This window comes from Nicotiana tabacum, chromosome 6 (assembly GCF_000715075.1).
Source record: "Nicotiana tabacum cultivar K326 chromosome 6, ASM71507v2, whole genome shotgun sequence".
In the NCBI taxonomy this organism is placed as follows: domain Eukaryota; kingdom Viridiplantae; phylum Streptophyta; class Magnoliopsida; order Solanales; family Solanaceae; genus Nicotiana; species Nicotiana tabacum.
In genome coordinates, this window is record NC_134085.1 from 157,518,788 (window position 1) to 157,534,029 (window position 15,242).

Here is a 15,242-nt window from a genome sequence, read left to right on the forward strand (position 1 = left end):
CAATTGAATATCTTAAGAAAGAATTTGAGATGAAAGATCTTGGAAAGACAAAACTTTGTCTTAGTCTGCAAATTGAACATTTAGCAGACGAGATCTTTATCCATCAATCTGTCTATACAGAAAGGGTCTTAAAACACTTTTACATGGACAAAGCGCACCTATTGAGTACATCAATGGTTGTTCGATCACTTGAGGTGAATAAGGATTTGTTCCGACCTCCAGAAGAGGACGAGGAACTCCTTGGTCCCGAAGTACCCTATCTCAGTGCAATTTGTGCACTAATGTATCTTGCTAATGCTACAAGGTCTGACATAGCATTCTCTGTTAATTTACTAGCAAGATATAGTTCTTCTCCTACACGGAGATATTGGAACGAGATTAAGCATATATTGCGATATTTAAAGGGAACTCTTGATATGAGTTTGTTGTATGCTAACAAAGATAGTGCAGACCTTGTTGGTTATGCAGATGCAGGTTATTTATCTGATCCCCATAAAGCTCGATCTCAAACCGGCTACGTATTTACATATGGAAGTACTATCATATCATGGCGCTCCACAAAGCAATCTATTGTTGTTACTTCTTCAAATCACGTTGAGATAATAGCTATTCATGAAGCAAGTAGGGAATGCGTATGGTTGAGATCAATAATTCATTTTATTTGAGAAAAATGTGGTTTGGAATGTGAGAAAAGACCCACAATTTTATACGAAGACAATGCTGCATGCATAGCCCAATTGAAGAGAGGATTTATAAAAGGAGATAGAATGAAGCACATTTCACCAAAATTATTCTACACACACGATCTTCAGAAAAGTGGTGACATTGATGTGCAACAAATCCGTTCAAGTGATAATTCAACAGATTTATTCACTAAATCTTTGTCAACTTCAACTTTTGAGAAGATGGTATACAAGATTGGAATGCGGAGACTCAAATATTTGAAACAAGGTTTTCATCGGGGGAGTAAAATACGCGATGCACTTTTTTTCCCTTACTAAGGTTTTTTCCCATGGGGTTTTCCTTATAAAGTTTTTAATGAGGCACCTAGCAATGCGTCTTACTAAATATGTGTACTTTTTTTCCTTCACTGAGATTTTTTCCCATGTGGTTTTTCCTAGTAAGGTTTTAATGAGGCACATTATCTTTTAAATGAACATCCAAGGGGGAGTGTTATAAATATATTATATTATGGATGTTCATTTAGTACTCCGTTGTAAATAAGCTTCTTGAAGAAGCTTATCCATATGGGACTCCACCGTAAATATGTTTATCTATTTAGTACTCTATTGGAAATAAGCTTCCTGAAGAAGCTTATCACTTCAGTACCCGATTATGGAGAAATATTACCCCCGGTAGAAGATTATCCATACCGGGTATAATAAGCTTATCCTTTCAGTACCCAGTTATGGATAAACATTACCCCGATAGAAGATTATCCATACCAGGTATAATAAGCTTATCCTTTTAGTACCCAGTTATGGATAAAAATTATCTCCGGTAGAAGATTATCCATATTGGTATAATAAGCTTATCCTTTCAGTACTCCGTTATGGATAAATATTGATCTTAGTAAAAGATTATTCATATCCGGTATAGTAGCAGCTTACATAGCAGCTTCCTTTTTTTTATAAATAGAAGAGATTTCAGTTCATTATATACATCAGTTTGAATTCGAATAATATAACAGTTTCTCTATATACTTGTCTTTACTTTACAGTCTTTATTTTATAACATATTGTAATATTTATTTTTATTTTAAATTATTACAACTATGAGTAGTATAAATTTATTCATACTATTTCCTTTTTTTTTCCTTCAACCCCAGGCCGCCAACGACAATATTTTTTATTTATTATACTTAATAAAAAAGCCGCACTACACGTTCCTCTCTCTCTAACATTCCCGATCTTTCACTCTCTGTGTTCGTTTCGACTGTTGTTTGCGTCTGCATCCGCCAAACACCCAATCTAGAGGTTCTATATCCAATACCCAGATCGAAGTTTATAATTATTCAAACTTTTCTGTCAGTATTTAATTCATCATATTTATGTTAATTCGCTTGTGGTTTTCATTAGGGCATTAATTAGCTAATAAGGAAGTGGATATGTCTGGAATTATTGGTCGAAGAATGGCCAACAGAGGCATTTCTGCTTTGGTGAGAACTTAACTAAGTTTTGATCACTGTTTTTTTTACTTGATATTTTTATTTGTGAATAATGGATTCTCTTTTTTTTTTTTTTTGGGATTCAGAATATGAATCAGTTCTTGTTGAGAAGCAGGGTATTTGCATCTAGAAAATTTTCTTCAGCAGCTAAAGAGGTGATTTTTTGTAACTTTTATTTGGCACTCCAATACGTTTATTTGATGTTTAATTCTGTTGATAAAAAGTCATTGTATTAAAACTTGTGTAGATGACTGTTCGTGATGCTCTAAATTCTGCTCTAGATGAAGAAATGTCTGCCGACCCTAAGGTCTTTATAATGGGAGAGGAGGTATAAACCTTTTTTTTTTGGTGTTGTATTTTTCTAACTTTTTGGAAGGCAAAACTTGAATTTTAATTTTAATTCTTTTCAAAATTCTGTGTTGACTCAGGTTGGTGAATATCAAGGCGCTTACAAGGTTAGATTTTCTTTTTTCACCTTTTTTTTTGTTTAATAAAGTTTGCTTTGTTCTTTGTTCTTGACCTTTTTCTTTTTTTTTTCCCTTTTTGTTTTCAGATTTCGAAGGGGCTGTTGGATAAATATGGTCCAGAGAGAGTTATTGATACACCAATTACTGAGGTTGATCCTTGGGCTTCAGTTACTAATAAGCTGCTGTTGTGGGTGGATTTGTATGGTTAGGCACTTCATAACAGTTTATGTTGTTTTATAGGCTGGATTTACCGGAATTGGAGTTGGTGCTGCTTACTATGGTCTGAAGCCCGTTGTAGAGTTCATGACTTTCAACTTTTCAATGCAGGTCAGACTTCTGTTCTCTCGGATACTATGTTCTTTTGAATTTTTTAGATAAAGACATAAATATGAATAAACCATCCACCAATATCATTGACAGAGGCGCACATATGGTAGCTGTCTGTATCAGTTAACTACTGTCATTTATGATGTTTAGCTTGTCGAGTGGTATATATTGTCACAAGCATAACTTGTAAGAGGTTGGATTATGGCATGATAAATTTGGAGTCGGATTAATAATTTGAGATGGTATAACCTGTCGTTTCTGTATTGTGTGTCTTATGTGGATTGTATTAAATTTAGTGCAAAGAAATACAAACAAAATGCCAAAGGGGGAGGAGGAGGGGTTAGGTTTGTAGTCCTTGAGGACAAAAGGTGATTTAGTATTTTGGTTTTGAGCCTCTGAGATGGGCTGCATTTATTGAACATTTTCTTCTGCTTTCTCTACTTCTGCTTGTGTTTTATCAGGGGCAATGGATGCCCATCGCTACTGTAGTCACGAAAATCTTGCAAACAGGAATGCATGACATTACCAACACAGCAAGAATATTATGTTGAGTTTAAGTGAGAGAAATTGCAGTCTGAACTAAATATAACATAGGATGGTAACACAAAGGCTTTGTTTCTGAATTAGTGTCAACAGTCTTGAATGTAAAACTATGAAGTTAATGCTGGGTCCTTTTTTTATCTAGGAAGTTAATGCATGGTCCTTGTTTATATTGAACTCTGTTCAATCATTATGACGCAAGGAGTCTGATGTCTCTTATGGTAATTTATAGCTCTAAGATGCATGAAACTGTAGCTTAGTCGTGATTAGCTGGGTTGTCACACATGCTACACAATCAAGTAATTGTTGGCCAAATGGTATATAACTATTTGGGGCTCGTTTCCTTCCAAATTGGAAGGAAATCAGGAATAGCTTCCTAAAGATGTTCTATTAGGAGGAATGGGGATTGTTATTACTTTCTCCTGCCAAGTTTCTATCTGCATCTTAGTCTTCCTCTTTGAATTAAAAAAAAGGTTCTACTGCATCAGATCATGATATTTTGGTTTCAGCATGTTGGAATCATATTTGTACAAACTTGTTATATTGTCAGTATTTCTTGAGTTATGGTTTATATACCTTTTGAAAGCTGACCAATGGCATATTCTTTCTGGAACTCATGCAGGCAATTGACCATATTATCAACTCTGCTGCAAAATCAAACTACATGTCAGCAGGTCAGATATCAGTCCCCATCGTCTTCAGGGGTCCTAATGGCGCCGCAGCTGGAGTTGGTGCCCAGCATTCTCAGGTATGTCTGTCAACTGAAATGGGACTTGTTGTGCTTCCTGGTATGGCTGTTGGAGTTCCTGTAAGTTAGGTTAAACCAAGCTAAGCATCACGTGAGCTTGTTGTTAAAAGGTGCTGCAGTAAATATTTAATCTTTGTTTGAAACTGAAAGTTATTGTGTACTAGTTAATGGATCAGCGGATGAACCGGAAGAACTATAGCAATGTTAATATTGATGTTTTATACTGTTTTCTTGGTTTCTATTGGATGTGTAAAAAGTTGTTTTCTTCAGTTAAATCTTCTACTCAATGTGGTATTTGGTGCGTTCATTCCAGTAATGAGTCAATAGTGACATGGTTAAGTTAGCCTGGTGAAATACAAGTAATTGTTACTTTGTTTAAAGGATCAATGAGGCATCATGCCAACAACTTGTGGAACAGCATTGTACATTAGTCTTACTTCAACTTGAAGTTGTTTTGACACTAACATCTGGGTGACACTTTTCTGTTACCTTTGTCAAATAAAAAAAAAAACATCTGGGTGACAGGATGTTAGAAGTTTGTCATTTTTACATTGAGTTGTTCGCATGCTTTTATGTCATATGCACATCTAAATTACTGTAAGCCCAACGTTTCTTCCATTTGTTATTTTTCCAGTGCTATGCTGCATGGTATGGTGCATGTCCTGGATTGAAGGTGCTAGCTCCATACTCTTCTGAAGATGCTCGCGGCCTGCTAAAAGCTGCTATCAGGGATCCAGATCCTGTTGTTTTTCTGGAAAATGAACTGCTGTGAGTTGCATTGCTGATTTAGCTATTCAAGTGATACACTTTTCTGCTTCTAATATCTACCATCATCATATGACTTGAATGATGCAGATATGGTGAGTCTTTTCCTGTTTCAGCTGAAGCTCTTGATTCTAGCTTCTGTCTTCCCATTGGAAAATCTAAGGCAAGTGGTGCTTTCTGTCATTGTTTCTTATATTTATATGTTGCTGCTGTTCCTTACTTTACAAATATTGGCAGATAGAACGTGAAGGAAAGGATGTCACTATTACTGCTTTCTCAAAGATGGTCGGTTATGCTCTCAAGGTTCGTCTGTCCTTTTGTATCAGAGGGTTTGAGTTTTTCGGAACACATTACTGATTAATCCTTCTTCTGCAACACATGATCTGCTTCTGTATTCTGAATTTCATCAAAAACTAAAAACTGGTCGGATTTAGTACTCCATATTAGATGTTGCATAGAGAATGTATAGCATGCCACTGTTTCTGGCTCTAATCATTCGTTTCAACATAACTTTTGAATTTTGAAGGCTGCTGAAATTCTTGCAAAAGAAGGAATTAGTGCTGAGGTATGTGAGAATCCTGGAGTTCATATTCCAGTTTTACCTTTAAATTTTAAAATGTTAATGTGCCGAAAGCATTCCAGCTTCATTTCACTTCTTTTCCTTTTTGTCTTTCTATTTTTCGGGGGTCAACAGGTCATAAATTTGCGCTCTATCCGTCCACTTGATAGACCCACCATTAATGCTTCCGTGAGGAAAACCAACAGACTTGTCACTGTAGAAGAAGGGTTCCCACAACACGGTGTTGGAGCTGAGATCTGGTTTACACAGACTTTTACCCTGATTCTATTTTAATTCTGTGTGACAACCACCCCTACCCCCACCCCACCCCACCCCAACCCCCCGCAAAAAAAAAAACACAAAGAAAGAAGGCAGAAAAAATCTTTATTTTGTTCCTGTGTTTGGTCAATCAAGCCTACTAGACTATAAATTCCTTTTGTATCAGTGCATCTGTGGTGGAGGAAAGTTTTGAGTATCTTGATGCCCGAGTCGAGCGGATATCTGGGGCTGATGTTCCTATGCCATATGCAGCAAATCTGGAAAGGATGGCTGTTCCACAGGTTAGTACCCACCCTTTTTTCCTCCCTTACCGGTAAATAGGAGCAGCTTTCATATGATCCTAGTTATGGCTTGTGGTAAAAATGGCGAATATGACCACTAACTGGGTCGACGAGGGTGCTTTATTGACCCAAAAGGGGATGGCAGCGGAGGGTGAAAAGAAGACATGAGAAGCCATTAACTGTCTGTTCTCTAGAATGATGGCATAGCTGAGTGATGTTGAAAGATTAGTGATGATGGTGCTTTATCAACCCAAAAGGGGTTGGGAGTGAAGGGCGAAAAGAAGACATGAGAATCCGTTAAACTGTCTGTTCTCTTACAATGACAGCATAACTGAATGATGTTGAAAGATTAGTGTTTGATGTACTCTGGAAAGAGGGTCTGCTGGTAGAAGATAGTTAGTATTCGTATCATACTAACTAATGCAGTGTTTGCCACATCGTATCATTTGCAGCATAGGGAGAAGAAAATGGAAAAAAAAGTTTGCGACAAAATTACTGAGAGATTAACACAAGTGTATGCAAGTTCATGAAGTCTTATCATATCAACTCCGGAAAAGGGTCATATGTCTTGAACACACAAACAGCTATGTATGTGTGAACATTGAAGGTGTAAAGGTGTTCACATAAGAACAGTGGATAAACCAAGAAGCTCATAGGGAATAGATTTATTGGTGAATTGCTAATAACAGTTGACATCACTGGTTGTCTTGCCTTCTGAAATATCTGAATCTGCCTGTACAGGTTGAAGATATTGTTCGTGCAGCAAAGAGGGCATGTTACAGAGCAGCAAAATCAGTTCCAATGGCTGCAACTGCTTAAGCTTGGTATAAACAAAGCCTACCAAGCCGGTCTTAAGCATTTTATATCCTCTTTGTGGATATTGATTCTTTATCCGTCTGTGAGTAGATGCTTCTGGCTATACCATCCCCTGAGAAGTTTAGTTTAACCATGAAAAAGGAAGGAGGAGAAGAAAAAGCTAAAGTGAAACTAAAATAGTGAGTGATATCTGAAATAAAACTTGTAGAAAATAAATTTTGCCGGTTCTTTGCTCCTTTTCACTGGTGTTGCCAAATGTTATGTAAGATAAACACATACTTCTACTGGTAGAAGAGCAAGTAGTCGATCTCATTGCAACGTCGTTGCTGAGTTTCAACTGCTGTTGGTATTAAATGGTTCACGAGAACAAACTTTATGCTGATATGTATAATTTGATCTATTCTTGTATTAGTATTTGCTAGCGGCAAATCCAGGGAATCCCTAATGAGTTGATCAATAACACCCATCCAGTTTTCGAAGAGAATTGGGCTTGCAAATGACAATATATCACTTGATCTAACTTCTTAAGTTTCTGTTTATTGAATAACCTAAAGATTATTCTACTAGTATGAGATTTTGACGATTTACATGATTGGCATGAAAAATTGGGTAGCTTAATAGGACAAATTTTTATCAAAGGGGGAAAAATGACTTCTCTCACTTATAGGATGGTAGTTATTTTTCATACAACTCTCTTAACTTTTAACATTATATTACTTGCTTCAACTGAACACATTAATATTATTATTAATCCTAAGAATTCAAAAGTTTCATCAAGATGCTCTTCAATTTGCTAATGTTATGATCAATCTTTAATATATGTTTCTTTCTGGAAAATATTTTCCACAAAATATATCATAATCGTAGTCAAGCTTTGTAACTTGTGTATTTAAAGAAAAAATGTTGAGTTAATTTCAGGCAACTACCAGGGTGTGGAACAACTTGGAAATTCTTAGCATAAGAACGCCCAACTCTTTTACAAAGAGACGAAAGTAAAGCTGAAAGAATATGAGAAACCAACGAGACAAAGAACTACGTAGAGGCTGCAATCAGATTATGAGTTGCAACTATACAATGGATTTTGGGTGTAAATTATAACCCCAAATCCATGTGATACATCTATTTCGAATCATACACAAAACTGTTGAATAATTACATGGAATACAATAACAAGCAAAAGGGAGGCTGCATGTACCGAAAACAGGAAAGAAAATCCCCTTTGAAGCCACAAAATTTATTGCTTTGGGAATCTTCCTCTTATCTATGGTGACTAAATGTCTCCGAAACAGAAGCTCTACCCCTTAGTCTCATATCTATAGATAGCCTAACAGAAGATGGAAGGAATGCATGGATAAGCTTACGAGAGGGAGCCATATGAGGCTCTTCTTTCTTATTTCTCCTCTGCCTCGACGTCCCAGCTGTAGTTTTTGTACTTCTCAAAGATCGTGATTTTGGATCAAAATTTGATGAAGTAAAAGAAGCCTCAGCTACATTGAATGATACAGGACCGTTGTGTGATGCATCAAGAGGGTATCCGACTGCTCCATCTTGATGTGGCGGAGGAAATTTCTCACTCTTGCTCTTAGCATTGGCTTGTGTCATCGCTCTCCACCTCTGAAGAAAAAGAAGTGGTGATGAAAAATAAGTGGTGATGAATATGAAGAAAAGAATACGAAATTGACAGGGAAAAGACTAGTAGATAAGAAGGGGAGTCGGGATGTAGGCAAATGAGTTTTATAGCAATCCTTGCTCCCAAACGATTTCCATACTATCTGTGTAAAGCAAAGAGATTTTAGGAGGAAACAGACTGATGTTTTACACTATTTAGAAGCATCTAACAAGAGCAAACACAACATATCAAAGTTTAGACATATATCAGATGACAAAGGAACTTTTGCTCAACGTCTTTATCGGTCCCATTCTCTAATATAATGAGATGACATGACAGTCAAGAATATAGACAAAGGATGAAGTTTGTCTCACTTACATCTAAGTTTGGTTGGAGCTCTGCATTTGCCTCTGGAGCTGGAATTGCACGGCTAGCTCTCTCACGAATTCTCACCTTCCTGGTGCCATCGACAGCTTGAGATTTTCCGTGCAAACCTCTTTGCCTATAAAGAAAATAGGTCTCAGTGGACGACAAGCAAATGGTGAAACATATTTCAATATTGATAGAACACACCTCCTGGCTGCTTCGTCTCTCAGTTTTACATCCATTTCCTTGCTAGGAGGATACTTTGGCAAACTTGAAGGCTCACAAGGATATGGCTCAGTTGTAAAGAACTGTATATTACAAGTACCCATATATCAGAAATAGAATACAGCAACTCACTTGTACAACTTAAGTTCTAAGCACATGTGAGCACAGTGCAGGAGCAGAGCTAGCGCTTCGGTTAGGGGTTCGGCCAAACCCAGTAGCTTTGGTCCAAACCTTCTATTTGTCTTAAGAAATTTCTTGAATATGTACAAATTACTAATTCAGAACCCAGTAACTTAAACGGAGTAGAATTCCGAACAAAATAAATGCCGCTTTGAAATCAGAAAGAAAAGACATGTTAACAGCGGAGCAGAGCATCAGACATCAAACTAAGCCACCTCTAAGATATAACGACATTTTTTTAAAGATTATCAGATGACTTACTTCGCTGTTCAAAGCTGCGGTTGCTGTGCCTCTTTCATCAGGATCAATAGCAAGAAGTGTTTCAACGAGCGGATGTGAAGACGATGGAAAATCCTTGAATGTGTCGGCAATGCAGCGTTTATAAGGTTGCTGTGGTTTAAAAAGAGTAGCATTTGGTAACTTGAATTTCTTCCAATATTCGTCAGATGGAGAGCCACACAACTTAAATATTTTGTGGAGTTGCTCAACCTAAGCAGCCAAAAGAATGTCCAAATGAGTCACTTTATCTTGACATCTGTGCCTCAAGAAAGTAAATAATCAACAGACCAAACCTAATTATTTGCTTCAGAATAAATTTTTTATGTAGCTTGAAAGTCAGTGTATTAATTTGGGCAACCTAGAACGTAACATATCAGAGTCTCAACAGTTGATTTTCTGGAAAGTAAGAAGTCTTATATCAAATGTAGAAAGTCATACAAAGAGTAAAACACCTCTGTTCGGCCTGGCATTATTGGCTTCCCTGCTAGTAACTCAGCTAAAATGCAACCAGCGCTCCACAGGTCAACACCAACACCATAACGAGTAGCTCCAAGAAGAAGTTCAGGTGGACGGTACCAGAGAGTCACAACACGACTAGTCATAGGTTGCTTTTGTTCAGGATCATAAAATGCAGCTAACCCGAAATCAGCTATTTTCAGTATCCCTTCGTTATCAATAAGCAAATTGGAACCTTTTACATCACGGTGGAGGACCCCATTATTGTGACAATGCTCTAGACCAGAGAGTAACTGTTTCATGTAGCATTTTACCTGCAATAATATATAAAGCTAGACAACTCAGCCAGTCGCTGATAATAGACAATTCGCTCAGGTGTACAAGGAAAGGTTGAATGAACATCTCAGTCTGAAACTAGTTGGGGAGACAGATAAATCGTCAACCAGATAACTTAAACAATAATGATCCATTGTTTCAAGGCAACGCACTTGAGAAATGCAGAGACTGTGATCTTAACAGGATTTTCAGCCCATACCATTTGCATAACTAATAGTACAAGTACAATATATCCAATTAGAATTTTTTTATTCATCATCCAAGAAGAGCATGTAAAGAAAATTCCATATGCCTTTCGATACATGAAACTGAGCTAACTCAATATCTTTTACGTTTCTGCATACAGATCTACTTAAGCGGAACTATCGTTCAAAAAGAAATTTTTACGTGAAGATAAAACAAATTGTGAGGTAATCCCTTTGCTGACTGAGTAGATGGAAAATTTCGATACATCGAAGGCACCATTATTTCACTCAGTAGCACTATCTAAAATGAAATATCTGGAAACAGCTCAACATTGGATCCCCAAAAACACCATGATCTGGCCCAATGGCCTAGAAAAGACCAGCAGTAACATCAGAAAGCACAAGAATGAACGCTAGGCGACAAACAGCATTCCATGATTAGAGAAGATATACCAGGTTCCATAACGAATGGAAACCAAATTACATACAAAATAACAAAACAAAAGTATGTGTTTTGGCAGAGTAGTACCAAATTAGGCTATACTAATAATCAGGTAAGGGCACTGTTTTGGGGGAAACCAACTATAAGTGTGTGACTAGTACATTAGACAAAAGCCAAGAAAGCATTTAAACACACAAGTGAATATATGAAATAAAAACTACATCGACCAACGACTTTTTTCTGAAGGTGAAAAGAGATGGTAGTAAAACCTGCGGTTCAGTGAATTTGACTTTTTGAACAGCAGCTAGGCCAGCGAGATCGTGCTCCATGTACTCAAAAACAAGGTAAAGACTAGAAGACATTCTTGAAGTAACCAAACCTTCAAGTTTGATGACATTGGGATGATTCAGTTTTTTCAAAACAAGTATTTCTCTTGCCATGAACTTCACACTCTCTGGCTCCAATGTATCAAATCTAACTTTCTTCAATGCAACTATCTTTCCTGTTATCAAGTCCCTTGCTTTATATACATTGCTATATGTTCCTTGCCCAATCTGCATTACACACATTAAAACAGGCAAACTTAACAACTAAAGTACAACTACCACAGCCTAAAGTATCAATTCCTTTACAGTCCACCCCTAGGCTCTAGAGATTGTACATTACTTTTGCAGCACATCAAGAATGTATTAAAAAGCTTCCCCTTAAATGGGCATTAGGCGGAGTGAATCCAGATTAGTCGGGGCAACAATGGAGTATTGGTGCCAAAAAAAAAAAAGAATGTACTAAAAAAAGTGCAGCTTTAATATCTTATACCTCGCGAGTGGTAGGTTGTACCTTCCCCTGACATTATTACTTAGTATCAAAGAATGCATTATTATTTCCCACGGCAAAAGTACTGCATGAAAGCGCAGTACATTGCGCTGAAGTAGTAGTACCATTTACCTTATCGAGTTTCTCGAAGGTATTAGCTCGACGAGGAGTCCAGTCTTTTATTGCATCTCCGGCGACGGCAACAAGCCACGCCGGCCACCCTTGCTGCTGATTCGTCGTGAACGAGTTTCCCGATATTCTGTGACTGTAATACTCCGGTACTGACGGCGCCGGCACCGTCGGTGGAGGTTGAGTGATCTTGGCATCAACCTCCGGAACCCCAACACCATCGGAAGCATTCGAATTCTTGGTTTCCCGGCGGGATTTTCCGGCAGCTATTTTTCCAAGAACACATCCCATAATCAGTATACAAAAAATGAAGTGTTCAAGATTTAACCAGCCATTTTTGGTGAATATTCAGAAACAAGAATGAAAAGGGTGTTAAAAGAAAACCAGACAGATGAAAATAACTACTGGTTTTTAGCTCGCATTTATTGCAAACTCAGTCTTTATGATTTGATCAATGGTGATTTTTCAAACCCTCTGTACTCTATAGCTCTCTACATACTACTACTGCAGAGGTGGATTGGGTTACGGAGTTAGAGGGGGGGTATGCCACTGTAGGAAGTGAAAAGGGGGTCAGTTTTTCAGTTGAGGGGACTTTGGTTTTTTTCTACTACTGACTTTTTTTTTATGCTTTATGATGTTTGTACTGATTAGTCTGCGTCAAAAATTAGGTCAAGGTGTTTGTTTGATTAAAACTAAAATGTTAAACATTGGTAGTCACGAACTCCAAAGTCAAAGGGTGGGGGATGGTTTGGGCAAAGACATGCGAAGAAAAAATGCAACCTTTTATATACTAAGGAACTTTTGACTCCTTCTTTCATTTATTTGTGTTTTTTTGGGAATTCAATCATCATTTGTCAAACATGCTTCTCTAATTAATGACATGATTGATAATGAAATTAAATTTATTTAATGAAATGAGAAAAGTATATGATAAATCAAGTATTATTCTACTTATATTATATCGATACCTTATTGACTCTACGATCACCGTGGATATTACATTTTATCCTTGAGCCAGAAACAATCCATCTACCTTCGCAAGATAAGGATAAAGTATACGTATTCTACCTTTCCTAGACTCCACTTTACGGGATTATACTGAATTTGTTGTTGATCACCATCGATATTACATTTTAGTGTCTCGTACAGTTAGTTATAATATACTTAGGGGTCGTTTGGTATGATGTGTAAGAAGGTATAGGGGTGGTATAAAAATTTAATACCACATTAATATTCTGTTTGGTTAACAAATCAGGTATAAGTTATCCACGTGCTAATTTTAACACTAGGATAACTTATACCTTATAGAGGGTGGGGTAATTAGCACCGGTAGAACTTATATTTTCTTCTTAAAAATTATGCAATTATCGTTCTTAATACAGCATACCAAAAGTGAATAAACAACAATCCCAGCATAACTTATCCCAACATAACTTATACCGACATAAGCCGTATTCCAACCAAACGACCCCTTATAGTAATTGAAAAAATCATCTACTTATTTATGATATGAACTTCAGTATTTCTTTTAGCACTTAAAAATGTGTTCCAGATACTTATCAATTACTTTTAATCTTTTAAGTCACATAGGTTATATGCGTCTGTTGGAAAACTAATTCAAAGTTGTAGTAGGAAACCTTAGTTATTTAGGATTTGGTTTATTTAATTTATGCCTAAATATGATTTGTAGTTAGAATAAATATAGGAATAGGCTTTCTTGTTTCTAGTTGAAATATATTTCATACTATTATAAATAGGGGTATTGATAACTTATTTTATATGCGGAGGAAATAAAGAATCGTAGAGATCATTCAAAGATTTATAATAAAACATTTTCCTTCATATTGGTATCAGAGCTTCTACTATCTTGGGAGAGAATCAAGTAGTTTCCACTGCCGGCGGATGGCGCTAGCCAAAGTGTACCGCCTGTCTGGCCAAAAAAATATTAGCAAAATCATAGATAGTTGTCAACAGAATTAGACTATTCGATGAAAAGTTTCAAGATAGATTCAAGAAAAAAAAAACAAGTTTAAAGAGGTGCAAACAAATATGGTACAAGATGAAGAAACTCTTCCCTAAAAGTTGGAGATATGTTTTAAAAAGTTGGAAGTTGATTATACGTTTCAACAAAATCGGATGTTGGTGACAAAGTGCATCAACGAATGTTGGCAAAATTGGGTGTTGATGACAAAGTGCATCAACGGTTGGTGACTGACAAAGTGCATCAACGATCGGGTATTGGTGACAAAGTGCATCAACGTGAGTTGGAGACATGTGCTTCAACAAAATTGAGTGTTGGTGACAAAGTGCATCAACGTGAGTTGGAGACATGTGCTTCAACAAATTGAGGGATGGAGACACGTGCTTCATCAAAAGTGAAAGTTGGAGAGAAGTGCTCCAACATAACTGCACAACGACAAGTCAGACGTATACAACTTTGAATTACGGGAGAATGTTGGAAAACTAATTTAAGATTTGGTTTATTTAATTTATGTCTAAATATGATTTGCAGTTAGAATAAATATAGGAATATGCTTTCTTGTTTTTAGTTGAAATAGGTTTCATACTAATATAAATAAGGGTATTGATAACTTATTTTATATGTGGAGGAAATAAAGAATTGTAAAGATCATTCAAAGATTTATAATAAAATATTTTCCTTGAGTGACATTTCTCTCGCACATAATGGGTTAATGAAACTACACCGAGTTTTATATTTCCATTTCACATTAACTATAATGTCCAAGACTGAGTTTTGACCTAAAGGAGTCCTGGAGAGCAATGGTTTATATGTTCATAATTAGAAATTTTTACTGTTTACTATATGCAATATAATAAACCAATTTTTACTAGTGGCCAAGGTTCACAAGAGAAGAGCTCGGAGAAAAATAGCACAATATCTAAGAATGTTAAGTTTATTAAATAATTGACACCACATTACATATTATAGTAGAATATATAGTAAGTCGAGGTTTTTTTTGGAAACAACTACTTTATCTCTGAGGTAGGGGTAAAGTTTGTGTACACGCTATCCTCCTCAGATCCAATGACCTCATAATGATTTTGAACCCCCTTGACCACTAAGCCATGCTTTTGGAATGTATGAAGGGGATTCAAAACATAATATATAAAGGTAAAAACCAGATTTTGCCTTATATATACGGTGTAATTTTTCGGCGATGGGGGTTAGGGTGAACACCTTTGTGCCCCCTAAATCCGCCACTGCTCAGACCCCGTTTGTGTGATTTTACTGAGTTTATTGTTGTTGTAGTA

The 15,242-nt window shown here is 36.6% G+C and overlaps 2 protein-coding genes across 2 annotated transcripts; one reads left to right on the top strand and one right to left on the bottom strand.

The window, feature by feature from the left end:
• The first annotated feature begins 1,820 nt into the window (after positions 1–1,820).
• Positions 1,821–7,378, top strand: LOC107815578 (pyruvate dehydrogenase E1 component subunit beta-1, mitochondrial). The gene is made up of 15 exons (XM_016641188.2): positions 1,821–1,976; positions 2,079–2,158; positions 2,254–2,322; positions 2,415–2,495; positions 2,596–2,622; positions 2,721–2,783; positions 2,875–2,961; positions 4,124–4,249; positions 4,884–5,017; positions 5,105–5,177; positions 5,252–5,317; positions 5,541–5,579; positions 5,709–5,833; positions 6,019–6,133; positions 6,875–7,378. Exons 2-15 carry the CDS (start codon positions 2,108–2,110, stop codon positions 6,950–6,952), a joined length of 1,134 nt encoding a protein of 377 aa, XP_016496674.1. The 5' UTR covers positions 1,821–1,976; positions 2,079–2,107; the 3' UTR covers positions 6,953–7,378.
• Positions 7,379–7,982: 604 nt separating this feature from the next.
• On the bottom strand, positions 7,983–12,628 carry LOC107815579 (putative serine/threonine-protein kinase At1g54610). The gene is made up of 7 exons (XM_016641189.2): positions 11,973–12,628; positions 11,297–11,581; positions 10,061–10,378; positions 9,591–9,818; positions 9,132–9,232; positions 8,937–9,060; positions 7,983–8,563 (listed from the first exon to the last, which is right to left on the bottom strand). The coding sequence occupies exons 1-7, from the start codon at positions 12,258–12,260 to the stop codon at positions 8,207–8,209; spliced, it is 1,701 nt and encodes a 566-aa protein (XP_016496675.1). The 5' UTR covers positions 12,261–12,628; the 3' UTR covers positions 7,983–8,206.
• Between the last annotated feature and the right edge of the window lie 2,614 nt (positions 12,629–15,242).

Bases quoted from the DNA above. Each gene is read 5' to 3' on its own strand.
- LOC107815579 (XM_016641189.2), bottom strand. From the start codon at position 12,260: ATGGGATGTGTTCTTGGAAAAATAGCTGCCGGAAAATCCCGCCGGGAA. The intron at 9,061-9,131 runs GTGTGTTCTATC...TTTTCTTTATAG, and splicing joins AGAGACGAAGCAGCCAGGAG to GCAAAGAGGTTTGCACGGAA. The intron at 8,564-8,936 runs GTAAGTGAGACA...CTTTTTCTTCAG, and splicing joins AGCTCCAACCAAACTTAGAT to AGGTGGAGAGCGATGACACA.
- LOC107815578 (XM_016641188.2), top strand. From the start codon at position 2,108: ATGTCTGGAATTATTGGTCGAAGAATGGCCAACAGAGGCATTTCTGCT. The intron at 2,784-2,874 runs GTTGATCCTTGG...GTTGTTTTATAG, and splicing joins TTGATACACCAATTACTGAG to GCTGGATTTACCGGAATTGG. The intron at 4,250-4,883 runs GTATGTCTGTCA...TTATTTTTCCAG, and splicing joins TTGGTGCCCAGCATTCTCAG to TGCTATGCTGCATGGTATGG.